The sequence below is a fragment of the Sinocyclocheilus grahami genome, unplaced genomic scaffold (genome assembly GCF_001515645.1).
Source record: "Sinocyclocheilus grahami isolate Dianchi unplaced genomic scaffold, SAMN03320097.WGS_v1.1 scaffold828.1, whole genome shotgun sequence".
Taxonomy (NCBI): Eukaryota; Metazoa; Chordata; class Actinopteri; order Cypriniformes; family Cyprinidae; genus Sinocyclocheilus; species Sinocyclocheilus grahami.
Window position 1 is genome coordinate 812,256 of NW_015506007.1, and position 27,552 is coordinate 839,807.

A 27,552-nucleotide genomic window follows, 5' to 3' on the forward strand; every position below is an offset into this window, starting at 1 on the left:
TGACAAATCTACAGTTGTTATCCAGTTAAATCCACGGGTGACACAAGACGGGGTCATTTGTGATGAGGGACAGAAGGCTGGTGGAGAAAAACATGATTTTTCAAAGCAGAACCAAAGGCACTGGGGGTAATGCATTGAATGATGAATTATAAATATATGATGTATGGTTTGGATCTGTTAATTTAAATATGTCTAGATCGCTGTGTCCAAACATGCCATGATGAATAAAACATCTAACCTTCATCTGCCCTCTAGATAATGGTTGGACTGATGATCTTCTTTCTTGGTATTGTACTCAGCACCAGTGTCCCTGATTACAATTACTATGCTGTTCTTGAATATAGTGGCATAACCTACTGGGGATCCCTTGTTGTAAGTTTAATTTAATGGTTTTGCTTTTTTGCTTCTCATTTCCAGAATCTTTGAAATGTCCTGTGTTTCCTTCTCATTCCATCAGTGCTGGATCTCTGTCTGTTGCTGCACAGAATAAACTTCATCCGTGTCTGGTATGTATAAATCAACCCCCAATTCAGCCCATTATAACTCTTTAATTGTAAAATAGTTTTTAATGTATTTTCACACTATCACATTTTCACATTATCTGTTGTAACTTTAGGATGTCACAATACCAAGTAATCATGTAAGTTTACATCCTCAGGTATGCACAATGTATGCAATATTTTGCATTCGTGTTTAATATGCATTCATTTGTTTTTAGTTTGTTATTACTGTGTCAACTGCAATTGCTTGTGTGTGTGTGTTCTGATTGTTGAGATGCTCTAATAACTAGCTCAAAATACCTGCTTCAATACAATTTTTGTAGTATTTTATTTTGTGGATCGTTGTAATATTGGCATTCACCATCCTTCAGTTTATCATCTCCATCTGTATCTCAACATTTGCCTGCAAAGCCATCAGCTAAACTGACACTACAGTAGTAAATGTGACACTAAACCAGCTAAATGATTTAGAGATGATGTTATTACTCCCATTACCAGGGTGGCAGCCAGTCATTTGCGTTGAAGTCAATTGAGAGAACGATGCAACTCCACTGAACAAGCCACAACCAAAGTTAAAGCTATTAGAATGAAAAGGAATGCAATAAAGCAATGTTTCATGGTAAACTGCCTTTAGTGCACATAATACTGTATGAAATGGGTATAAGAATATAACATAGCATGCATTATTGCTTTTCTCTTTATAATTTAGCAAAGACAGTACAACCTAAAAAAGGTCTGTATGGTGTGTGGCTCTTATTAGCAGACTTAAAACTGAGTCTCTTCTGTACTAACATACAACAATTTGTCTGTTGCTTCTCATGAAAAATGAGTCACAGTGAAGAGATCAAAGGCCGCAGGAAAATAATGTGTTACAGTGTTGTATTCATGCATATACGATAATTATACTAATGCATCTGTCCCAACGGTTTGACATGGAGAAAAATGGTGTTAACCAAGTTTCTGAATGAGTATATTCTTAATGTATTTTAAGACCAGTGTTGGGGGTAACACATTACAAGTAGTGTGAGTTATGTAATCGGATTACTTTTTTCCAAGTAACTTTTCTCCACACAATCACTGTTTGTGTTTTGTGACCAGCGTCCCGAGGCTTCATCAGCGTCGCCCTGGAAACAAGCGAGGAGCACCTGGCCATCATCATCACAGGCTGATTGGTCACAGCTGCACCTCATCAGGCGGCGGCTTCATAAGCCACGCAAGCCCTGCCATGGAGGAGATTCCTCCATGAGACTTAGCACTAACGTGCCCTCTCATTTCCCCCCCACAGGAGCACTGCATGGACCCTCTGCACTGGGAAGACGGAAGTGAGCACTCACGGCACCGGAGCATCTACCTGGACCTTTCTCACTAGCACATCTCACCCCAATAAATCCACCCTCTGGGGTATTGATTGAGATCTCTTGTCGTGTGATTCTTCACCCCGTTACAGTTTGTGTAGTAAATTGGTTGTCATGGTGGTTCATCAAGATGTTTAGGTGTGTGCCATTATCACCCCTACTTAAGTTCAGTTCTTTTAAATGTACTGTTGGACTTACCCTGTGGCATATTAAAGCCTGTTTACCTTCATCTTATTTGTGCATTTTGTCTCTCGTCTCTCAGTCCATGGCACATTAGTTTTTAATTTACAGGAAAAATGTCAAGAAGTCAACTTATCAAATAAGTAATGACAGCTACTTTGTTTTGCCATTTATTGACTGACAGCTCTTCTGTCCCCATGTTGAGAGAAATCAGGAGTACGTCTAGAGGCGTTGTGTGAACATGGTGCTTCCTGTAGCTCTAGACCAGGGGTGGCGAATGTCGGTCCTGGAGAACCGCAGCCCTGCAGAGTTTTGCTTCAACCCTAATCAAACACACCTGAACAAGCTAATCAAGGTCTGAGGCCGGAGTTCGCCACCCCCTGCTCTAGACTAAATGTGAACATGCACTTGCACAAAAACAAATTCGGTATTCCTCAAAATGAATCAAAACAGTCAAACGCAAACTCAGAATATGATGCAAACCTGCAATAATTCAATGTTAAGTAAAAGAAATATCCTTCATTTAATCCCATTTTAATAATCAATGTGTTCACTGCTGACCAGCGACGATCCAATTCCACCATAATAATAAAACAATATATTGCTGAAGAGTGTTGAACTTTCTTTTCTTGCATCTTTTGCAGTTCAGAATGGCAGCACAGCTGAAAAGTTAGTTTGAGCTGCAGTCTCTACTGTACAGATATGACTTTACATTTCCTTCCTCTTGAGGCTTTTTCAATTCACTTTAAGTGTGAAAGTTCTATTACATTTGCCAAAAGTGCATTTAAAAAAATCAAACAAACATGCAAGCCCAGCCCAGATGAGAAAACGTAAGGTAACGCATTACTTTCCATAAAAATAAGTAACACAATTAGTTACTTTTTTAAGGAGTAATGCAATATTGTAATTGTAAGACACACACACTAAAAACTTTTTACAGATATTTTCACAAATTTCTATAATTTATATGCCACCTTGTAGTTTTTATTAGAATTTCAGGAGGAAGAGTGTTACATAATCATTAAAAGTATAAAGCAAGTTCATATGAACATATCAAGCTCCTCCTTAATAGTTCTTCACAGAGCACACAAAGATCACAAGAGCGATCAGACATCCTCATCAACACAACTCATTTCACTTCAGGTAAAATATTTCATGCATCCATTAACATCTATGATTAGTTTAATTGAAGTCTATATTTATATACACTGTGAAATACATCAATTCAAAATCAACCATCATCTTTTGAATTTTGTGATCTTTCACACCAGTGATTGTTTTAGTGTAAGTTTTTGCTCATTTACTGTTATATTTAGCTATATGTCAAAAATACTCTATACATTTTTTAAGTGTTTCTCAGACAATCAAATGATTATGATATGAGTGAGAGTGACAACATTTTTAGCTGTCCTCTTTTTTACTTATTACATTGCAAGCTAGTGTAAGCCTTAGAAACATTCTTGATTTAGAAACCCTTGCAGTATGCCAGTTTTATGTCACTCTAGAAAAGAGTATCAGATAATGTTTTAAATATTAATGCAGATGTACTGTACATGAAAAGCAGAGAAAATGAACAGTAAATGAATTGTAAACTGCAGAATTTTAATGCTTAAAGGGTAAGTTGAAGGTAAGTTGAGGGTAACTTAAACATGCTCCCATTGGGTTCTATATTTAGGAAGCATGGTCTGTCTTTCCATTTCTATGCAGATGACACTCAAATCTATCTGCCCTTAAAACAGAGTTCAAATGGTCTGGAAGCACTTATGTCTTGCCTGTCTGATGTGAAAGTCTGGTTGTCTTTCAATTTTCTTAATTTCAATGAGAGTAAAACTGAAATAATTGTGTTTGGTCCGTCGGATTCTCGTAGTACACCGAAAGTAAATCTTACCGATTTAACCTCTTCCGTGAAGCCTTGGGTAAAAAATCTGGGTGTTATTTTTGATGATGGTTTAAAATTTGATAAACAGATAAATACGGTGGTCAAGTCCTGCTTTTTTCAGCTTCGACTTCTAGCGATAGTAAAAACCTATTTTGTCTAGTAAAAATTTTGAAAAAGTAATTCATGCTTTTATTACATCTAGATTAGACTACTGCAACTTGCAGTATTTTGGGATTGGTCAGTCAGCCCTATCCCGCTTGCAGATAGTTCAAAATGCAGCTGCAAGTCTTTTAACGAGTACCAAAAAACGGGATCATATTACACAAGTTTTACGTTCTCTGCACTGGTTGCCTGTGTGCTATCTAGTTAATTTCTTAGTGTTTAAATCATTAAATGGTTTGGCCCCTGCTTATTTATCTGATTTATTGACTGAACATCGACCCCTCTTGTCTCTCCGGTCGTCCAACCAGAGATTATTATGCATCCCAAAGTCAAAGCTTAAATGCAGGGGTGACTGCGCTTTCTCAGTTGCTGCCCCACTGTATTAGATCTGCACCTTCACTATCTGTTTTTAAATCCATGTTGAAAACCTACCTTTTTGACTTGGCTTTTTATCAATGAGAACTTTCTACTGTACTGTTTCTTTTAGTAATTATTTTGTATTGTCTTATTGAAATGTTTTTATTGTGCAGCACATTGGTCAACCCACGGTTGTGTTTAATAGTGCTATATAAATAAAATTGACATTGACAAGTTCATCCCAAAATGAAAAATTTGTCATTACTCACCCTCATGTCGTTCCAAACCTGTAATACCTTCATTCATGTGTGCAACACAAATTAAGATATTTTTGCTGAAATCTGAGAGCTTTCTGAGCCTCCATAGACAGCAACACAACTGACACTTTCAAGGTCCAGAAAGGTAGTAAGGACATCATTAAATTATCCATGTGACATCAGTGGTTCAACCGTAATTTTTATGAAGCTACTAGAGCTACACCATTTAAGTCAGTTTCTTTCTTCTGTTGAACACAAAAGGTATAGTATTTTTATTTTTATTGAAGGTATAGTACCGGTATTATTTTTTTTCCATGCCAATGGTCACCGGCAACTGTTTGATTACCAACATTCTTATAAACATCTTTGTATTCAGCAGAAGAAAGAAACTGATGTAAATTATGTAAATGATGACAGAATTCTCATTTTTGGGTGAACTATTCCACTAATTCCAGGTGAAATCTTTGCCTAGAATGGAAAGCAGCAGCGGCTTTCGCGGCTTTCGTGGATGAGTCATGTTCCCATTGTGTGAAGATGACCATCCCGATGTTGTGGTCAAAACTTGAGTGCCTCAAACGAAGTGGAGTCCCTCTGCTACACCCCGACCTACTTCAGCGATTAGCCAGGGTGGCCTGAGGATCACAGTAAGGGCTCCCCTGCCGAGTACAACTCCGTGGGCCCCTCACTTACCTCTAGTAAACTGTGGAGCTTCCAGATGTGGTTGTTGGTTCTTCTCACGGGGGACCCAGCATCTCATTCGGGGCTCTGGAGGAGGACAGGATGTCGATCGCTGCATCGGAGGGTGAGCTAGACTCCTTTGGGAATGAAGACTTGGCTGCATCACCCCCTTCGGGGAAAGTAGCATTGACCGAGTCAGACCCAGAGCTGACAGCTATGCTTTCCCGGGCCACTGAGAGTGTCGGGCTCGAGTGGAGGCCTTCTCCATCTCCTGAACATTCGAGGCTGGACGATTGGCACATGGGGGTGCCGCATGTTGACCGTCAGCATCCATCCCCGGTACGTTTCTTTGCGGAAGTGCATGACAAGTTCACTATGTCGTGGAAAGCACCTTTTGCTAGGCTAGGTTCCCACATGTTGTGATTCCCCCTTTGGGTGATCCCATATGTGTATTCTTCCACGGTACAGCTTACCTCATAGTGAGCCCATGTCTTTTCCTGGCAGAGCTGCTCTGCTGTCTCTGCCTGGTATTGATTTCACCCGAGCTAGGCTGGGTCTACCACAAAGACCTTCCATATGTAGCACTGTCCTGATTGGCCAGTACATGTGTATAATTTCTGCATAATACCTCCTACATGCAGGATGTGGTCTCCATAGTGCTCTCTTACAGGGGTACACTTTCCCAGTGTTATCCAAATGTCTCACTGTACAGAACAGCAGTGATGGACACTTCTCTGTCTAAGCCCTGTCCTGGTGTGGGGGGATTTGCTGGCTTACGCAGGGCACTAGAAAGGGTAGCAATAGTGGCGCTTTGGTAGGGATCCCATTTCATCAGTCGTTCTGGAAAGACTGAAGGAGGGAACGGAGACGTTACGTCCCGTTGGCTCAATTGCTGTACCACCAACTGAGCAAATCTCGCAAATCTCACACGCCAATATCATTGGCTCGCTTTGTTACACTCAAAGATGGTTGGGCTCTCGAGCGAAGATCCCAATTTATCAGTCGCTCTGACATAATGTCTCTGTTCCCTCCTTCAGGGAACGAGGGTTTCATGCATAACCGAGACATTTAATTTTATGGTTTTAGTTTCTAGCTTCTGATTTTAATTTCTAGAATGAACGTGAACATGTCCCGTGTTTCTTCCAGTACATCAGTGCTGGCTCTCTGTCTGTTGCTGCGCAGAATAAACTTCATCCGTGTGTGGTGCGTACATCAAATGTGATGAACAATTTTTTTCTTACATTGTGATGTATTCATACAGTATTATTCACATTACTTTTTTGCAATTTATAACACTAAAAGCACAAAGCAAGCCTTTCTATTATCTGTTGATTCAGTAAAGACTGCATGCAGTAGGGTACAATGGGGCTACAAGGTAAATTTTAATTTCCACAGTAGAAAACTAAAAAATTATGTGGCAAAAAACATTCTTAAGGGGACTTTCAGCCTCATTGATACATCAGCATAAACAGAATAAAAGGAAACCACGAGATTTCCATGGTAAACTCACTTTAACCAGTGTAGTCTGAAAACTGAGACACTTTAGGATGTGAACTAAAAGACATTTGACTCATTTTCAATTTACAAAGGTAAAAACTGCACAGAAAAAATTTAAATTTCACAGCTAATTACAAAGAAATAGCAAGTAATACAAATTGTGAAATTTATAGCAGAAATCATACTTTCCTGTAAAACATACTCCATTTTTTTTAACTTCATATATATAATTTACAGTGTGACTTACAGCTGTTTTACAAGTATACACACCATTACTACTGTCACCCTTCATGTGTCAGCTTTTCTTCCTGCAGGTGAAAGGCTCTCTTATAATGAATGTGATCAGTGCCATAACTGCAGCGACCGCCATTGTTCTGATGAGCATAGAAATGCTACACCCTGCAAGGAACTATGTAAGATGTTACATGAATTACAGTGACAATGACACTTGTTTATTGATGGTACAATATAAAATACTATATTAATGTGATCGGTTTAAATTTATTTTTTAATTGCAGTTTTATTTATTTATTTAAATAAATAGTTCACCCCAAAATGACTATGGTGTCATAATTTACTATTTTAAGGTAATTTTTCCTAATAAATATTGTGCTGCATACAATTACAATGAACTGGAAATTACATACTTCAAATAATGCAAAGACACCATAAAAGTATCATAGAAGTAGTCCATATGACTTGTGTGCTATGTTTCAAGTGTTAGCTATATGTAAAGTGTAAAGCTATATGTATAATGCAATATAACTTTGAGAAAATCACTTAATAAAATTCATGGAATATTATTTGAGAAACTACTTTCATATGGGTATGTTGAATATTTTTTAGAGAAATGAACTGGGGATCGTTGGAATATTGCTGGTGTTCTCCATCCTTCAGTTCATCATTTCCATCTTTATCTCAGGATTTGCCTGCAAAGCCAACAGCAACAACGACTCTACAGTGATAAATGTGGCACTGAAGCAGGTAAATGATTTAGTGATGACCACCAGGGTCAGTATTTTCCCCAATAAACAGTATGTACTTTAATTTTACATTAAACAAGTCACAACTAGGGATGTCCCGATCAAGTTTTTTGCTCCCCCGATCTGATCTGAGTCATTAAATATTGAGAATCTGCCAATACCAAGTCCTGATCCAATACTTGTATATTTCTAGTGTTTGATGCACAATACAAGTACATTAAAGTTAAAAGTAATGTGTGTGTGTGTGTACACATATACAGTGGGTACGGAAAAAACATACAGTAAAACATATCTTATTTACTCCTAAATAAAATACAACATCACGCTTTATTGTACACTACTTTTTCACTCTGCTAGACTGTTGAAGTATGTGACAATTTTCCGTTTGTTATTCCTCATATATAGCTTATAAAATAATCATTATAGTGTGTGGATGTTAGTAAAATGAAAACGGATACGTCTGAATCTCTTCTGTACTAACATATCTTGTCTGTTACTTCCCAGGGAAACTGAGTCACAGTGAGGAGATCCTACCGTTAAAAGGCTGCAAGGAATGAATAACTCATATTGTTGCTTCTGTTGACTCAAGCCATTTTATTTTATTTTATAAGTGTTACAGAACTGAACAGAAAAAAGATAACTGAGAATTAAAAGTACATTAAATTATTTGTTTATTGACACAGACACCTTTGTGTCTTTGGTGTCTTTTATTATTTTAAACTAAAACAGTAATAATAATAAAATATATATATAACTTTTGCTGCTGCTGTTGACTTAATAGAGCATAAAACCATCATTAAGGTCCTTGCACACTGAGGCCGAATTTTTCATATGTGTTTTTTCATATTCGTCATCCTTTCCTATCAAAATTAGTGCTGGCTGAGAGTCACTGGGTTAGAAAGATTGACAAACCCTGTACTAAAGGACCGAGAGAGACGAACAGTCTAACTCTATCTATCAAATACAATGCAAATGGTATCAGACATGTTCTTTGAAACAAGAACGTAATAGTCCCTGACTGTAATCCCTCATAATGACACACTTTGAAAACAATGGCAATCAACATTTTGTCAAAGGTCATATGAAAGCATCCAGATGCAGAGTGCACTTAGAAAGCAATTAAATGCTCTAAAATGTTCTTTTGCTGTTTTCAACAGTTGGATACTGTTGGTGTAAAACATCTCTTGTCTGCAAAAATAACAATATGCCACCGGTGATCTACAGCGCAAAGTTGTTGTATTTCCTCAGCGACCAGCACGGATCAGCTCCAGGAAGTGGATATCGTCCTCTTTTGGAAGGCCAAACAAAGTAGTTTCGCTTTCACAACGAAACACAGTGTCTTCACGACATGGCGGCGGCGGCAACAAAACTACAGCGAGAATAAAAGTTACGCCTTCTTTCTTTGCGTGAACATTTGGGCGGCGTTATGCAAATCTTCCCACATAGTGACATAGATATGTGGGGGCGTGTTAGAACGAGCCGTTTTAGGTAGGCGTGGCTGACTCTTAAATTTTATAAAGAATATCTCTTTGGATTTGAGACTTTAGTCTTTGCAACTTTACAGATCTTCTTTATGCACAAAGAGCTTGTAACACTTCAAAGAGAAAGAAAAAAATTTTAATTGCATCATATGACCCCTTTAAAGGATTGAGTTTGACTGAGTTTATATGTTGGGAAACAGCGCCACCTGCGGGTCAAACACGTGTGGCTTTTATGGCAGTGAAGCTGTTGAACTGCAGGAAGTATAGCCTACTTTTCTACTACTTTAAACGTTTTCCCCAGCATGTGTCTTATTATTATGATTGATTTTTTTTTTTTGGTCGATCCCTACTCTTTCTGGATCCATGAGGATATAAGTAAAAATGTATGGTTTTGTCTTTATTCATGCCAAACAACTTGTGTGGCCAAACAAAAAGTGACCTTCATACACGTAGTCTATAGAACAATGACATATGTAATCAAAACAGTAATAAAATAAAAACCAAAAGCCAGCAAAAAGAAACATTTAGGCCTATATAAGTTTAAGAATTGAATGTAATGCTTGACTTTTCAAAGATTTGTTTTATGCCCATCAAAGACAAAATATAGGAATTATATTTTTAGAAAGATTAACAGTAATGGATCCTTACCCCAAAATTTGTATTCATGAATTAAAAATGCATACACAATACATAATGTACGAGAATATAAAGAAAAATATTAAATGTGTTTAAGCATAGATGTTTTTTCCTAAAAGCTGTCATACAAACACATTCACAAAACAGATGTACAATTGTCTCTTCTGTCACAGAAAGAGCTTTTTTCCCTTCAATATTTTTAAATATACTTATTAAGTGTGCTATTACATGGGTAAATTTTAAAGGCCTACGTGACAAGGGTATATTTATTATATGTGACCCTGGACCACAAAACCAGTCATAAGTAGCACAGGTATATTTGTTGCAATAGCCAACAATACATTGTATGGGTTAAAATGATCGATTTTTCTTTTATGCAAAAAATTAATGCATTAGGAAATTAATTAAAGATGTTCTATGAAGATATTTTGTGCCTATACCGTAAATATATTAAAACTAAATTTTTGAAAACTTTAAAGGCAATTTTCTCAATATTTGTATTTTTTTTGCACCCTCCAGATTTTCAAATAGTTGTATCTCGGCTAAATATGGTCCTATCATAACAAACCATACATCAACGGAAAGTTTGTTATTCGGCTTTCAGATGATGTATAAATCTAAATTTTGAAAAATTGACCCTTATAACTGGTTTTGCAGTTCAGGATCATATATATTACAAGGGTAAATTATTTTCTTTTATCTTGTTTGTTAATAGATATTTGTGGGGAAAGACCAAACCAAATGACAGTTACTGTATAACTGCATCCATTGAAAAGATGATGCTGGGATAGGTTTAATTTGTCATCAGTAGTAAGAGTTTCCTCTATTGAGCAATAATAATTCCTCTGCGCTTCCCCCCGCCCAGTGGAGGAGTCCGGAACTACATGAAATAATTGTGCTGACCATTAGTTTTATATCAATCTTGTGTTCAGGTTATTTTGTATTGATTTAGTAATATGTACATAGACAAAAGAATGCATTATTATTTCTAGTTTTATCTTTATTTAATCAAATTAGTGAAAATAAATCCTCTGGCCTAAATTGTAGTTAATATTTTGTTCACCACTATTAGGTAATATGTAGCCTAAGTCATAATAAACATTTTAAGCAATAAACATAGTTTTTATGATTCTCACATTTTTCCAAACGTAGGCTAAATGTTATCTGCACACGTGATAATGACATAGCAATCTCTTTGAACAACTACATACACACTGTCCGTCACATTACTAAATGAACAGTGGATTGTTTGTTAGCTTCTTTTTCTTAGAAAAACATTAGTTTAGATCATGCAAATAACAGCTCACCTCAATAACAAGAGACACTTCCTTCTGTCTGAACAATGTGTTGCAATGCTGGAGGCATGTCTGAACAAGTGAAACTAAAAGAGGGTTACAGGAAAAGGAATGTTTTCTTGTCATTGAATTTGTATATTTGATCACCTGATGAGGCTGGAAACTCCATTACGAACAAAACCACAATGATGTTAGGGAATTTGAAAGACAGATTAATCAATAAAATGAACTGAGTTAGAACTTGTGATAGCCCACACCTTAATTTTTCTCGACCCATATCACAAAATCTCTTCTTAACAGATTCAATGAATGGCAGTTTTGAGGTTCATTGACCTTTGTGTCACTGGAAAATAATGATCTGATATTGTATTATGCAACATATCAAAGTTTCTGTGTGTCTGTTTGTTCATAACGGATTTGTGGACATTAATGTTTCTATTTGTGCATCAAAATTGTTGTTTTCAATTTGAAGTAAAAAGATAATTCCATCAGTAATTCCTAGATGTACAGTTCAGATGTCTTTGCCATCCATACAGGCTAATTGAGTGAAATCCTTCCGTTTGAATTCACAGAGTTGCTGTTATATCATATAGGCTACTTAATTAAAATATGGCCAATTAAATATGTAGGCCTATATTAATATGCCTCTGTATAAGTCACAGAATACATTTACCTTTAAGATGCTTTGTCTGTCATTTGTTATTCAGTTTAGTTAATGGAAATTAACTTACAAAATGCAATATTTTACATTAAAGACATTTTACAAAATATAGAAATATTATTATATATATTATATTATATAAAAAGTAAATTTAGCATTTTGTAAAACTTTAGCTGAGAGGTTTCTTGCCCCAGGTGGGGGCAATTAATAATTCTGATCATTTTAATTATTTAGTTAAATTAAAAACAATACATTTTGTGATATAATTTATCTCTATTTCAATTAATAACACAAAAATAAATACACACTGCTCTTAAGGGGCATCTTCCCCCATATGCCTATTACAAGATAAATAGCCTTGCTATATGGTGTTATATTTGTGCGGTTATCGTTCTCACAGTGTACAAATTGTACTGCTTCTGTAAGTAAAGGTGGTCAGTTGATCAGATGAACCAGACAGGTAAACAAAACATCATCAAGCATGACGTGGACGGGAATTCTCAGATAGTCACGTTGTTTATTGCGTCACTCTATTTAACTCTGCTGCTTCTGACTAGAACTGTACTCCAGAGAAGAGCGTTCGTGGCAGCCACAGCTTCTGACTAGAACTGTACTCCAGAGAGGAGCGTTCGTCGCAGCCACACGCAGTCAAGAGCTGGCGCTTGTGAATTCATTCTAGGAACACGCTTTTGGAACGTTTCAACTCTCTACGATCTGAGATGGCGAAGAAAGGTGAAACAAACGGACTAATCTGTTTAAATACATAATAATGTGTAAAATAATCCGGGTGAATATACTAACTTGCTTTCGATTTCTTCCTCGTACAGAGCAAGCCGCTGTTGTCGAGTGCGCGCAGGAGCTGCGCAGAGTCGGAGATCTGCTCAGCTGGAAATACAGGTTGCTGGAGCTCATAACAACACTCCAGAAACAACAGACGGACGGAAAAAGCTGAAAACGACAGTGTTTGGGAAGGAATCTGTGAATACTGAACCAACGTGGACCCAACATCTCAAGAGGATTCATATCCGAAGACGAGGTTCGTCGTCTTCCAAAAACAACAACAACAACAACAACAACAAAAAAGTTGAACAGGAATATGGTCTTCCAAGATGAAGACGTGGATACGATGGTCCTTGTGGACTTAGAAACACCGTAGATCATTTCTGGGCTCTTCTGAGCCATATTTATCTCTGGTCGGTTTCTCTGAGGGGGTTTGAACTGTTTGTCAGCAGGAAGAGTTTTCATTCATGAAGTCGAATGGTGGAGATCTTTACAAATGGACTTTTGCTTATTCATTCTCATATATTCTCATAAGACTGTAAAAGTAGAGATGCTGTGAAATAGATGCCCTGTTTTGTAGCATACTTATGGATATTTGTTTGTGTAACATATAGGCCTAGCCTAATAAATTGCAACCTATTTCAGTTTCAGACGTGGAAACTTGACTCCATTTAGCTAATAAAAAATGACCTGGAGACCAATTTGGGTTAAAAATATATGTAATGTGTTTTTTTTTTTTTTAGGAAAAACTCAAAACAACTTTGAATATGTTGTTTGCAGGTGTCACTTTATGATATTTCATAAGTAATGCGGTGACATTCATTTAAACGGTGACTTACTTGTCCAAATTCTATTTAGGGACCGCTCTTTATTTATGAATTTTTTTCTGAGGACCTGCAGTTGCATTTAAATTATTTTTTGTTGAATGATCCCCAATGTGCAAATTATGTAGGCCTATGTTAAGGAGTTGCCTGTTTTAAAGAAGTATCAATTTAAGCCATTTAAATTATTATATTTATATATAAAGTTAAAGTTTGGGGCACAAATTGTCCCGGTGATATATATAGGCTATTTATGATGTGTAAATCTATAATACTTATAGGCAACACTTTTTAAGTGATCACAATGTAAATGTTCCTACAGTATATCTCAATTTACTGTCAAAGCAATTGAAATGTTTAATACTTGCTGACTAATGTTCATTGTTTTCTGAAACAAATTAAATATAATCAAGACTACAAAATAAACTGCTTGCAAGTTGCATGTGTGTGACTTGTCCCTTAATTTTTTGATTTATTACAAAGTAAAACACAGCCAGTCTGACTCTTAAACAAATAACACCTGAGCAGTTTTTTTTCATTCAGTTTTATTCAGTAAATAAAGAACAGCGCAACCAGCGTATAGACTAATAAACTTAACCAGTTCTATTCAGTGAATCAAAAACCTTGAGCGCAACCACTTCAGTGTTCGTATTGATGGTAAATATGTTGAAATTAATGATTTTTCCCCATTTATAATAAAACTAGTTGCGTGTACAAAATATGATAGTAGACCTAAAGTACGATTACAATAGATTATTCAATTTAAAGCAGCCTCATGAATATTTTATAAAGCAAATACATACCTGACGTGCATTTTTGTTTCTTGTTGGTTTGTAGAAGTAAAAAAAAAAACAGTAGCCCCTCACTGCAGAACACAAGATCCAGGGGGCATGGTTGGATCCACATCTATAGGGGGTGGAGATGGGTGGGTTTAGGGATCAGGGGGTGGAGACGGGTAGGTTTAGGTATATGTAAGGTGGGAGGAGTTGGATCTGGATCCAACCACACCCCCTGGATCTTGTTCTGCAGTGAGGACCATCTAAAAAAAAAACCCGCCAAATTGTTTGTAGAAAAGGTACCTCGCCATCTTGAACACACCTGACGTTGTAATAATGACTTCTAATAATACGAACTTCACAAGAGGACAAGAGTGCATCAAAAAACTTCACTGAACTGAATCCATCAGAGCGATTTCTGAATCAACAATCAACTTTTTATGAACAGGTGAACTTGCTGTTCAATCTTATCTGAACTGCTCATATATGATGTGTTTGGAGAAAAAAAACTGTACAATTTTACCTGTAGCATAAGCAGTCTTGAGGTTATGGTCAATTTACTCGGGTATGCATTCCTAATCATGCCACATTTACACCATGTTCTCAGTACACCAAACGAGCATGGACTTCATTCCAACTAAGTCACAGCACTGAAAACTAAAAATCTACAAGAAAAGATCTGTGATACAAAAAGGAGGAGGACATCTAATATTCATATACCTTCCAGGCACTTAAAGATATTCCTTTATTATATGATAAAAAGCAGATGTACAAATCAGGGCATCCATTTCACACCATCTCTACATTTACAGCTCATTAATTATTGTTTACTAACAGTAAATCATCATGTCAAACCTGCTTGCTTACACAGGAAGGGCATATCCCTATCCCTGGCTTTACCTGTCCTCTTTCAGAACAAGAGACAACCAAAAACAGGACAAACGACTCTGAAATATTGTGCTAATGGCTAAAGGAAGGACAAAATAAAAATGATTAAAAACGCAGTATAAAAATTGGAAATGCAGTGAGAGGAGAGATTATGACATGAAGAAAACCATATATATGTGACGAAACAGCTACATCAATGCAGTGATCACTACGAAAAGGCCTCGGGAGTGAAAGCCTTTCTAAAGTTGGGGCTCTGCTAGTGTTTGACTGGCCTTTTGCATGAAATGAATGAAGTTGTGAGGCAACTTGAACATAGACGTTTGATTTAAGGTGTATTTGTGAACTTAATGCTTCCTTGACCTGTTTGTGGTGTATTGGAGTACAAAACCGGAGCCATTCGTTGTCAGAATAAACTGTAGATCTCGTATGGGAGAGATGAACCAGATTTGATCAGCCGAACAAAGAACAAAAAGGCTGAGAGTAATATAACAATCCCTATCAAGTTATAGTCAGTTCATACACAGGCTGATGTGAATAGGCAAGCAAAAAACCAAAAATATTAGCACACATTAGAACATTTCATTCTTCGAGCATTTCTGGAAAGAAGACTTGCAAGGAAGCAGGGTCATGTATCTTTAAAGTACTGAAGAAAAACCGATGCTTGTTTTTCAGTCTTTTGAAATGTGAAATGGTTCTTTCAACTCAAGACCCATTTCAGGTAGCAGAATTTAATAGAACATTTCCTGCTGATTATGCAAATACGACCTTTTCATGTAACCACGACAAGGATCATTAAGCCTGTGTGTTCGGAAGAAGTGGCTCCTTATTCAAAGATACATGGAGTTTGAGATAACTGTAAAATTATACCAGGATCTGGATTAAGATTAGAGTCACGGCCTATTAAAGTACAGACCCTTTACAAACCACCTCCTTCAATGCGCTCATTTTTGTTCTTGCGTCATTCTTCGAGCATTTCTGGAAAGAAGACTTGCAAGGAAGCAGGGTCATGTATCTTTAAAGTACTGAAGAAAAACCGATGCTTGTTTTTCAGTCTTTTGAAATGTGAAATGGTTTATTTTCTTTCAACTCAAGACCCATTTCAGGTAGCAGAATTTAATAGAACATTTCCTGCTGATTATGCAAATACGACCTTTTCATGTAACCACGACAAGGATCATTAAGCCTGTGTGTTCGGAAGAAGTGGCTCCTTATTCAAAGATACATGGAGTTTGAGATAACTGTAAAATTATACCAGGATCTGGATTAAGATTAGAGTCACGGCCTATTAAATACAGACCCTTTACAAACCACCTCCTTCAATGCGCTCATTTTTGTTCTTGCGTGAACTTTATGATCTAAGTGCATGAACTACAAGAAGCCTCACAGTGAATTGCAATCATGTAGCAACTATTGGCCATTTGAAGTAGACAGGGCAACACCTTTATGAAGGTCAGAGACAAAACTGTGACAATGAGACAAAGCCATTCCCTTTCCAAGTATCGTCATCATCAGCATCATCTCCTTCAAAATTTGTATTTCCATCATCACCATCACCAATATTAGTCTGAATCAACCAAGCTTGGGGCCAGCGGTCTGAGTCCAATGCCATGAGCACAAAGTTGAGTCCCTTTCGCTCTACTCTGGAGGTTCATTTGGTGAAAGCGGCCACCACCGCCCACAGCAGCTCGTTGGCGCCCGACTTGGCAGCTTCAGCCTCGGGCTCGAGATCCAGAAGCATCCGCACCCTCTTCATGGCCAGATCGTATTGGTCGTCCAGCAGAGGAGAGAAGGCGTTCTCTAGAACATCAGAGGAATGTGCCAGGAACAGCAGCGCCAGTGCACGCTTATCCATCCGTTGGGGATCGTTGACCCATTTCTCCAGGACGGCCTCCTGGACCTTGCGCACCAGCCGCTGCTTGATGTTGTTGTTGGTGAGTGGGTGGGTGGTCATGTCAAAAAGCAGGAAGTTTTGCTTCTCTGTGGTGAGGACGCCCTTCTCCACCAAGTTCTTAGCCAAGCGTTCTCTCACGTTTCGCAACTGGTAATGCAGCTTCAACGGATTCCAGGTTTCACCTACAGAATGTAAAAATGGCTCTTGAAATGACTAGAACAACTGGACTAACCAATAATATCTTATATGTCAATATTGTCTTATACAACAATCTTATTTGCAAGAAAAAAAACACAAAGTCTACATGACATCAGAATCACTTTGAGGCAACCTTTCATTTTGGGCGACACCACAAATTCCTTCCATTTTTCAGGCACTTCCGCCATTTGAACCAATGAAGTGCAACAGTCGTGTTCCGGGAATAAAAACTCTATTAATTTTCTCCGTAGGGGAATTGAGTTTTAACAATAACTTATAAACCTAAAATAGGCAAGCCTATTTTGAGCTCTGAGGTTGTTAATCTATGTTTTCGTTGAACCCATCAGCCCACATTATTTCAATTAATTTTTTTAAATAATTATGTTTAACAGCACAATTTGTGGTGAAAAACTATTACTTGTGATTCTGTATAGAAAATCCCACCAATCAGAGTTGGAGTAATCAAATTGCTCCATAAGAGCTGGCAAGGAATGTCCAATCCATGAAGCACTGCAAATGATGTCATTGAGACAGCCTCGAATAGTATTTATGTATGTATTCTTATTTATAGATACAGTCAACAACTCTAAAGGGGAGGTCTAATGCCATTTCATGCATCCTGACTTATTTTCACTGCTAAAGAGTTGGATTCTCAAGCTAAACATGGCCAAAGTTTCAAAAAACAAGTTGGATGTATGACAGAGTATTTCTGTGCAAAATACACTTCCTTCAGTGTAAATAACTAAGTGAGTTCACGTCATAAACGTTTTCTACATACATTAAAAGCTGGACAGTCCAATAAAATATATGTTTGACAGAAAGGGGAATCCTGCAGAACATGCATTGAGTAGGGTCTTCACCTTTAAGCAAAAATGCATGAGTCAGTCTTCTATGACCTATGCGACATCTGGTAAATACCACTTGATCAAATTTAGTTTTAAAAGAGATTACAAATCTGTTTAAAATTTTCAGATGTATTTCATGTAATTTATTATTTGTACATATATCACACTCTTCTTGCCACTTATTTAATATATAACGATTAATAATAGGTCGGATCTCTGAAGGAGGAATTTGACATTTGTTTACTTCCTGATTAAAAGCCTCCTTTGCAGCTGCATCAGCTCCCTTTAGGGTTTGTATACGTTTTAAAAGGTTTTTATTTTATTAGTTTTTTTGAGTATGGCCCTGGCGCGAGCACAGGTCAACCAGAGCGAGAGCAAAAGCACACCCATCAGAGTGCTTCATTCAGACTACTGAAGTCATCGGCAGCGCTACACAGGGCTTACTCGAGAAGGATTTGTCTTTTTTTTTTAGACCACGAAATCAACAATGTCACCAAAAAAGTGTTTTCTTGGTTGTGAGAGAAAGATAACCTTGTTCAGCTTTCCAAAGAACCCAGCATTAAGGGAACAGTGGATGCCGTTTGTTCTCGGCATTTCGGTGACGAAAGTTTTATAAACAAATTAAATAAAAGTTAAATCAATACAGTTTTTGTCCCCGTTTTATTTATATCCATATCACAGCTTGCAGATGATCGCTATGCAAAAGCTTCGGGTGCTCGTGACTTTTTAGCTCCGACCACGATGCCTCCTCCAAACTGTTTTCAGAGAGAAGCATTAACCCAAACCCGTAAGACCTTCATTCATCTTCGGAACACAAATTAAGATATTTATATATTTTTTACGTTCAGCATGCGCGTGCTGTCTACTGAACGTAAACAACGCTGATTACGTTCAGCGAAAGCATGCGCATGCTGAACATAAACAATGCTCATTACATTGATTACGTTCTGGGGTACTCTCCAAAATGGCGGAAGGTAACTCGGGGAGAAGAACTGCTGAATAAATTATGTTATTTTTGTTTTCTTTGCGTACAAAAAGTATTCTGGTAACTTCTTAAATTCACGGTTGAACCCCTGATGTCACATGGGCTATTTTACCGATGTCCTTGCTACGTTTCTGTGCGTTGATCGTGGTAGTACCTTTGCTGTCTATTAAGGGTTAGAGAGCTCTCAGATTGCATTAAAAATATCTTAATTTGTGTTCCGAAGATGAACGAAGGTCTTACGGGTTTGGAACGATATGAGGGTTCACAATGCTCCGTGGGATTTGTAGAAATGGCGGAAGGTAACTCGGGGAGAAGAACTGCTGAATAAATTATGTTATTTTTGTTTTCTTTGCGTACAAAAAGTATTCTGGTAACTTCTTAAATTCACGGTTGAACCCCTGATGTCACATGGACTATTTTACCGATGTCCTTGCTACGTTTCTGTGCGTTGATCGTGGTAGTACCTTTGCTGTCTATTAAGGGTTAGAGAGCTCTCAGATTGCATTAAAAATATCTTAATTTGTGTTCCGAAGATGAACGAAGGTCTTACGGGTTTGGAACGATATGAGGGCGAGTAATTAATGACAGAATTTTCATTTTTGGGAGAACTATCCCTTTAACACGAGATTGGCTGAAACCGTGTGTGTTATGTCCCCTTTAAATGAATAGTTTCATATTTCTCCATTGTTTTGAATTTTATGTCATTCGCAATGCTCCGTGGGATTTGTAGTTCTAAAGCATAAAGAAACACAGAAAGCCATTAAGAACAAAGGCTTTTACATTTGTCTTTACAGATTTTTAAATACTTTGCTTCAAATCAGTGTTCGTAATGTGATTCACCTTGTAGCTGGTCGGTTTGGGTTCATGGCCTATAAAGCTTTAATGAACACTTTACTAAAACCCCAATAGCTGTTTATTCTATCAAAATTCCATTTCACTCTAAAAAGCATCACATCCCAGAAGTAGAATGGGTTGCGAACAATGTTTCATGTAGGGTTGGATATCGTTTTTTTAGGTTTTTTTTTTTTTTTTGGTTCGATACCGGTGCCAAATCGATACTTATTAAAAAAAATTTATAAATAAAAATTCCCCCCAAAAATGATGAATTGGCCATTAGCACTATAAACACATGATATCAGTTTCATTCATACTGGACTCCAGAGGGCGCCCTCACACAGAAAATCCACATATCCAGACATAGAAGTTGCGAAACTCAGGAAATCCCTTATATGGACAAAGGCATTGCTATTATAGTAAACAGAGCATATAAACGTTTTGAATGATAAAACAAAGACAATAAACACTCGACTGCGACAATATAGTTTATCTGTTTTATTCAAGCCATCTGGTATTTTCCAAGCCATTGCTAATCGATTATTTTTTTTTTTTTTTAAAGTAGCCTATGGAACATATTTTCTGCCTCATTCTGTGACAAGAAGCCTCAGCAGATCACAAAAGGAAGCATTTGACTGGTGTTGCAGTGTAAAAAGGTTATAATGTTCTCTTTTGTTGGACAACAGGTTTGGAAATGTGAATACAAGGGAGGTTTAGCTTTAGGCATTTAATTTAAGCATGTTTAGCTTAGTTAACGGAAAGCTACCTGCTGCCATCAGAGCGAGTGTAATTACTGCATTCACGCGCTCCTCCGATGCTCTCATTTCCCGAGTTGTGCTTAAGTCGGAATGTGAAAACAACATGGACACTCTCGTTACTACAAAGATTTGTTGCATTTGTATTAGAGATTTCCGACTTGAGTTCACGTGCATTTTCTCAGTCGGGAAATTATTTTTCACGTGCGGTGCCGGTGGTGATGCTTCTTACGTCCGTTTCAGAGAACCAGAGGACAAATATTTCAATCGATAGCTCAGGCATGGCACCGAAATCTGCGTTCTGATTCAGTTCTAGTACATACCGGTTACATAGGTACCGGTGCCATATTGGTACCGGGTTTGGGTACCCAACCCTAGTTTCATGTACTTAAAAAATTTGAAATCTGTCATCGTTCAGTTCCAAACCTTTACGACTTCCTACATGACACAAAAAGTTGATATTCCGAATGTTTCAAAAGTTTTTGGTCAAACAAAAAAAGTCAGCAGGGTGTAAAACAACACTGGACACTAATGATTTTCATTGCATTAACAAAAAAAACATATCTTCTTTGTGTTTCACAGAAGAAAGTCAGTCATACAGGTTTGGAACTGTGAACTTTCCCTTGCAAATAAATAACTGGTCTTCTTGTACATATATGCTTTATCAAGTATGTTCACAACTCACCACTTAACAACTCAATCCAGCTCTGGACTGTCTCTGGAGGCTGAGTCTCTTTAACATGTTTCAATGCCTCGTCTAGCAACATATCTCCAGTGGGGGCATCCGATTTATATATCACCTGAAGAACAAACAGGTTTAAAGAGTAAAAAAGTGAGAAGCGTGTTAAAAACAAGCTGCAAAAATCACACACACCTATACCTTTCTGGATAGCAGGCTTTTCCTCCTCATTCCAGATGCCTCCAGTTGCAAGCGTCCTCTTAAGGCCAGTTCAATAAGCATGCACCCTCTCAGTCCAGACGATATGCAATCATTCCAGAATGATGTGTAACCCTGAGCAAGAAAAATGTCAATCAATTATTATTCTAAGAATAACACCAACAGGTATCACATGATAAGATATACTGCTATTACCATTAGCGTGGATATGGAAAAAATGACATGCTTGCGTAAATCAACAAAAGTCTAAAACTTGAACCACTTTAAAGTTAATGCCACTTATGGTCCTGACTGCTTTCATTTTGTGTGACAGTTTGAAATTACTGTCCTAACATTTACAAGCGAAGTTGTTTGCAACTGTTATATAGAGGAAAGTTGTAAATAGCTACACAATATATAACTATGACAGAACACGTTAGTTAAACAGCTCTAGAGACAGTCGCCTTTCAGCCATGTTTTACTAAAAAACACGACTGCGACCCTTCTAGAAGGCTAAATTGTGAAGGTCTGCAGGACCAGTTGCTCTTAAGACACTTAATCTCTGTCGTATTACAGGATTTATCTAGTCCTTCAGTTACTAGCCGCTTCCTGGCGACCATTTGACCAACAAAGCCACAGAAGTCACGGCAAACCTCTCTATCCTTCAGTCCGAGCAGCAGCACCTCTTCCATCAAAGTCAGCCGCGTTTCTTTAGCGTCTCCCTTGTCGTCGTCCTCCTCCTCCTCTCCGCGGCGGGACTCGTCCTCATCCTCGCCGGGGCTTTTCTCCTTCTCCGCGGCGGCGGCGCTACGCGAGGCCTCGGTCCGTCTCTGCACCAGGCCCGAGCTTCTCTGCATGAGGGAAGTCATTGTTCGCACAAACCTAAAAACACCACCGTGTTTAACAGTCTTTTAATTATACATCCGCCAGAGCCGATAATGTCTATATTAGCGCTCTTCCGTGCCCTTATAACTGTTTCATTAATACACTTTCTGTTGACGTGGATGTTTACTTGCATCCGGGACGTTCCTCCTCTTCCTCTCTTATTTCCTTATGCAATATGGCGGACATTGATGACGCAACGACGCATGTAATGTGACGCTAACGTGAGAACGCCCGCGTGTGCTGTTTCTGCGGGTGACAAATTTATATTAATAGAGTGGATAAATCTGGTTTAAATGACAACGCGCTGTTGTCCTCCTGGCTTTTTTTCTCAATAAAGCGATCTCTGTGTGTTAGGTTCAAATAAATGAAACAGTGTTCCTGTAAATAAATGTAGCTATAGAAATTAATAAATTCTTAAAGATATTATTATGTGGAAACCTTAGCTGGTGGAAACCTCTCTCTCTCTGAAACCAAATAATAACGTTCTAGAAACGTTCTTAAACGTTCTTTTTTTAAGTAACAAGCTAAAGATTGTTTATTTATAAAAAAAAATTATAACTATACTATACACTATAATCATTTAGACACACATTAGCCTATATGATCAGATATGTTATAAATCCACATTTTTATATCAGAAATTTTCAAAAAAGGGCTAAACAATGTGCTTACTTGTCATAAATCTATGGCTATGTTACTGAAAATACTTAAATCTATTCAATTTCAATAAATGACACCGAGATGCAATTGAGAATGAGACAAAAAATCTCACATAAATAAACGTTTTAAAATATACAATTTATACCATTTATTTTACCATTAAATCTATTTCATTTCAAGAAATTGAATGAATGAATGCCCTTTATGTGTTTATTAATCATGATGAAAGGTCATGTACAAATAATTTTAAAAAAGCATATTGCTTATACAGCAATGTCATTATCACTGCAAGGAACACCGTCGTTAAAACACTTTAGTGTACCGAACTTGAACAGATATTCAATAGTTACATAAAAATGCTTATAGGTGTCTGTGATGTGATTGAGGACCATCATAGGCTATTGCCTAGGCCAGTGAATCTCAACCTTTTGGCGTACCGGACCCCAGTCCAATTCAGAACCATCCTCAAGGACCCCCAGAACAAAGTTTACTCTTATCATTTGTGTCTTTGTGAGGACCAAATGCAGTCAAGTATAATTCAAGTAAGCTGACTTGTCGGGTATTTGGCCATATCATCAGCTATATTGGATTTTTCTTTCATGGGAACATGTCATGTCAAAATATACAACATTTATACAAAAATTCATACTTTTTTCGGACCCCCGGCCTTATGTTAAGGACCACTAGGGGTCCACCTACCCCTGGTTGAGAAACACTGGCCTAGGCTATACCTTATCAGTTTTCTTCAGAATCTTTATTAATATTTGTTTACATTGCTGACTTGTCGGGTATTTGGCCATATCATCAGCTATATTGGATTTTTCTTTCATGGGAACATGTCATGTCAAAATATACAACATTTATACAAAAATTCATACTTTTTTCGGACCCCCGGCCTTATGTTAAGGACCACTAGGGGTCCACGGACCCCTGGTTGAGAAACACTGGCCTAGGCTATATCTTATCAGTTTTCTTCAGAATCTTTATTAATATTTGTTTACATTTTTGGTACCCTGATATATAATTAAATAAGCAAGCATTCTCTATGTTATTTATTTGTTTATTTATGTATAATACAGCAATATCAGTTTTCCACATATTACCTGCAGTGGGTGTGTCGCAGTGTTAGTGGGCGGGGATTCTGCTGGCGGTTCATAATGTTTATTATTTGCAGAAGGCTACTCAAGTTCAACACTGAGCAGCTGATTGGCGCTCCTGCAATATGCGTCACATCAAATAAATAAAGAGGAGTGAGTGCCCAGTAGCCCCTCACTGCAGAACAAAGATCCAGGAGGCGGGGTTGGATCCACATCTAGGGGGTGGAGACCATAGAAGGGTAGGTTTAGATATATGTAAGGTGGGAGGAGTTGGATCTGGATCCAACCTCGCCCCCTGGATCTTGTGTTCTGCAGTGAGGACCATCTCAGTGCGTGAGTGAGACAGACTTACATTAGTGGCCCTGTAAATGTGTAGATCAATAGTGTCTTTCTTTCTCTTTAGTGTTTAATATAAAAGATAGCCTAAAGGCATTCTGACATGGGAGATCCCCAGAACAGTAAGTTATCATTGATCAAATGTTTAACTTAGTTATAGCATTAGATGAGATGCTTGAGTAACTGTAATTAGTATCTTCATTAAATGTCACTACATATAAATAATGTAATGTGTGTTCTCAAAGGAAGTAAGCTGGGTTCCTACTGCGTGGGTTGTGGGCATCAGATCCGGGATCGCTTCATCCTGCGGGTTTTCCCTGATCTGGAGTGGCACGCTCAGTGTCTGAAGTGTGCGGAGTGCCAGCAGTCTCTGGATGAGTCCTGCACCTGCTTCTTCAGAGACGGCAAGACCTTCTGTAAAGACCACTACAGCAGGTGCGTGCCGCTTTGCTTATCAGAAGTAAGTTACAATAAATCGAAAGGGATAATAACAAAAATACAACTTTTTTAATTGTTAAGTGTTGGGCCAAACACTTTTACCTTTATAATATATTCCGACCTCTACCAAAAACCACAGGTGGTAAAGAGAAAGCACATGATGAATCAAAGCTTTTCCTGATGTAAAAACTTGGTGCACCGTGACATTCACAAATATATCATTACACTCTTAAAAATAAAGGTTCCAAAAGGTTTATCACAGTGATGCCATAGAAGAACCAGTTTTGTTTCCCAAAAATAACCTTTCAGTGAACAGGTTTTTCTTAGCGTGAATAACATTTTAATAATCTAAAGAAACTTTATCTACTGTAGAGAACCTTTTGTGGAATGAAAAGGTTCCATGGATGGTAAAGGTTCTTTGTGGAAGCATTGATGCCAATAAAGAACCTTTAGTTTTAACAATAAACATTGATTTAACAACATAAGATGGAACATATGAAGAAAAATTTAAGTGAAAATCCAAAGCAGTATGAGCTTTTAACTGAGAATTCTGGAAATGCAAATGGATGTGTCTTCTTTTTCACTCCCATTTAACAGTATTTTACTGTCTATCTTTCCCATTCGATTTAGATTATAAGGTATCTTATTGTTGTTGTTGTTTTTTTACGTTGAGTCATTTGCCCTAGAATTATGATTATTATAATTAATTACATTTCCATGTATTTTTTTTTAAATAGACATTGTATTCTTAAGTGCAATTTTCTTCCGTTCAAAAAATGTAATGTTTGTGATCCATAGCATTCTGTAACAACTCCAAAAATGTCTCTCGGTTCTTTTCTCCTTTCTATTTTCTGTCACATTATGCACCAGTAAATGTGCAAAATGCCACAAAGCCTTCATCAGCAAGGAGTATGTCATGCAAACACGAGTGAATATTTATCACGTCCAGTGTTTTCGATGCGAGGGCTGCAATCGTCCGTTAGTCCCGGGAGATGAGTACGTTCTGCAGGACGATCAACTGCTCTGTACAGACCACCATGAGCTTTTTAACAAATTCATTGATAACCAACAGAAAGAGACTGTTGATCCATCTGGTAAGTGGAGTTTATGAACAAGTTATAACACTTATGAACAATATGGAATCGCTGTTGAATTTTGTTTTGATTTTGCGTATTGATAGTGATATTGTTTCAGTGTCTTACTTTTTAGCATTTGTGAATTCAATAGTTTATAACCATTTAGCATTACATTTTATTTCTTGTTTTTTTTCAATGTTGGAAGAACAACTGACATTACTTCAACCACATTTTTGCTGTGTGTAAATGAGCAAAAAGCTTTGAGGTAAAACCTCTCATTATGTATCTGACAGAGGGCATCAAATCCACACCGTCCTGGTCATCGATGCAGAGGAGGTCAGAGAGATCCACACGTGTGAGGACGGTGCTCAGCGAGTCCCAGCTCCACATGCTGCAGACCTGTTACGGTGCTAATCCCAGACCGGACGCTCTCATGAAGGAGCAGCTGGTGGAAATGACGGGCCTCAGTCCTCGGGTCATCCGCGTCTGGTTCCAGAACAAGCGATGCAAAGATAAAAAAAAGAGGTCTGATGATGAGAAACACACAGAAGCAGCTTGAATGCTGTCTGGTGAGTGAGCAGTTACTTACCCATAGTAACCCTGTAACTTTAACTTTTTATTTCAAAGGAATTACAACAAAGGGCGTTGTGTCAATATCAGCTCAGGTAGCAGACACACCCAGCAGCCTGACAGCAAGTCCTGCAGACATCAGCGAGTAAACAGAGCCATGCGGTGAACTCAGTCTCTCCCACCACTGAAACAGCCAGTGCTTGACAGTTAACTGTGAAAATTATGAAGGTCTCCTTTATATACACACTACCTTTTAAAAGTTTGGGGTCTGTAAGATTTTATTTTTTATTTTTGAGAGAAGCCTCTTAGGCTCACAAAGGTTGCATTAATACAGTAAAATTGTGAAATATTATTACAGTTTAAAATAACTGTTCTCTATTTGAATCTATTTTAAAATGTAATTTATTCCTGTGATTAAAGCTGAATTTTCAGCATTGTTACTTCAGTCTTCAGTGTCACATGATCCTTCAGAAATCATTCTAATATGCTGATTTGTTGTATTTATAACATTATAAATCTATCTAATGTACCTTTTGATCAATTTAATGTGTCCTTGAAAAATAAAAGTATTAATTTCAATCAAAAAACCTATTACAAATCCAAAACTTTTGAATGGTATATTATTAGAATAATAGTCAATTACTGTGTTTAAAGTTCATAATCTCAGGATTTTCCTGTTGGGATAGAGTTTGGCAAAGTATTAGTGCTCTGACTACTATTATTTTACAATGTATTTTTCAGTTAGAATGAATTGTTATTGTATTTTATTCCTTAGCATATGTAATTATACATGGTTTTATGAACCCGTGTGCCTCATTTTGTTCATATGATCAGTTTCTAACTTAAAATATAATCCGTGAATTGTCTAAATGTTTATATTTTATTATATATAGTTTTTGTAGAAAGTTTAATTGTTAAA

General features: G+C 37.4%; 1 protein-coding gene and 1 pseudogene across 1 annotated transcript; one reads left to right on the forward strand and one right to left on the reverse strand.

The window, feature by feature from the left end:
* Positions 1 to 16,822: 16,822 nt before the first annotated feature.
* On the reverse strand, positions 16,823 to 22,677 carry LOC107562594 (Golgi phosphoprotein 3-like). The gene is made up of 4 exons (XM_016247258.1): positions 22,225 to 22,677; positions 21,575 to 21,706; positions 21,380 to 21,494; positions 16,823 to 17,259 (listed from the first exon to the last, which is right to left on the reverse strand). The coding sequence occupies exons 1-4, from the start codon at positions 22,438 to 22,440 to the stop codon at positions 16,835 to 16,837; spliced, it is 888 nt and encodes a 295-aa protein (XP_016102744.1). The 5' UTR covers positions 22,441 to 22,677; the 3' UTR covers positions 16,823 to 16,834.
* LOC107562549 (insulin gene enhancer protein ISL-1-like) lies at positions 22,632 to 26,782 on the forward strand (annotated as a pseudogene).
* The last annotated feature ends 770 nt before the right edge of the window (positions 26,783 to 27,552 follow it).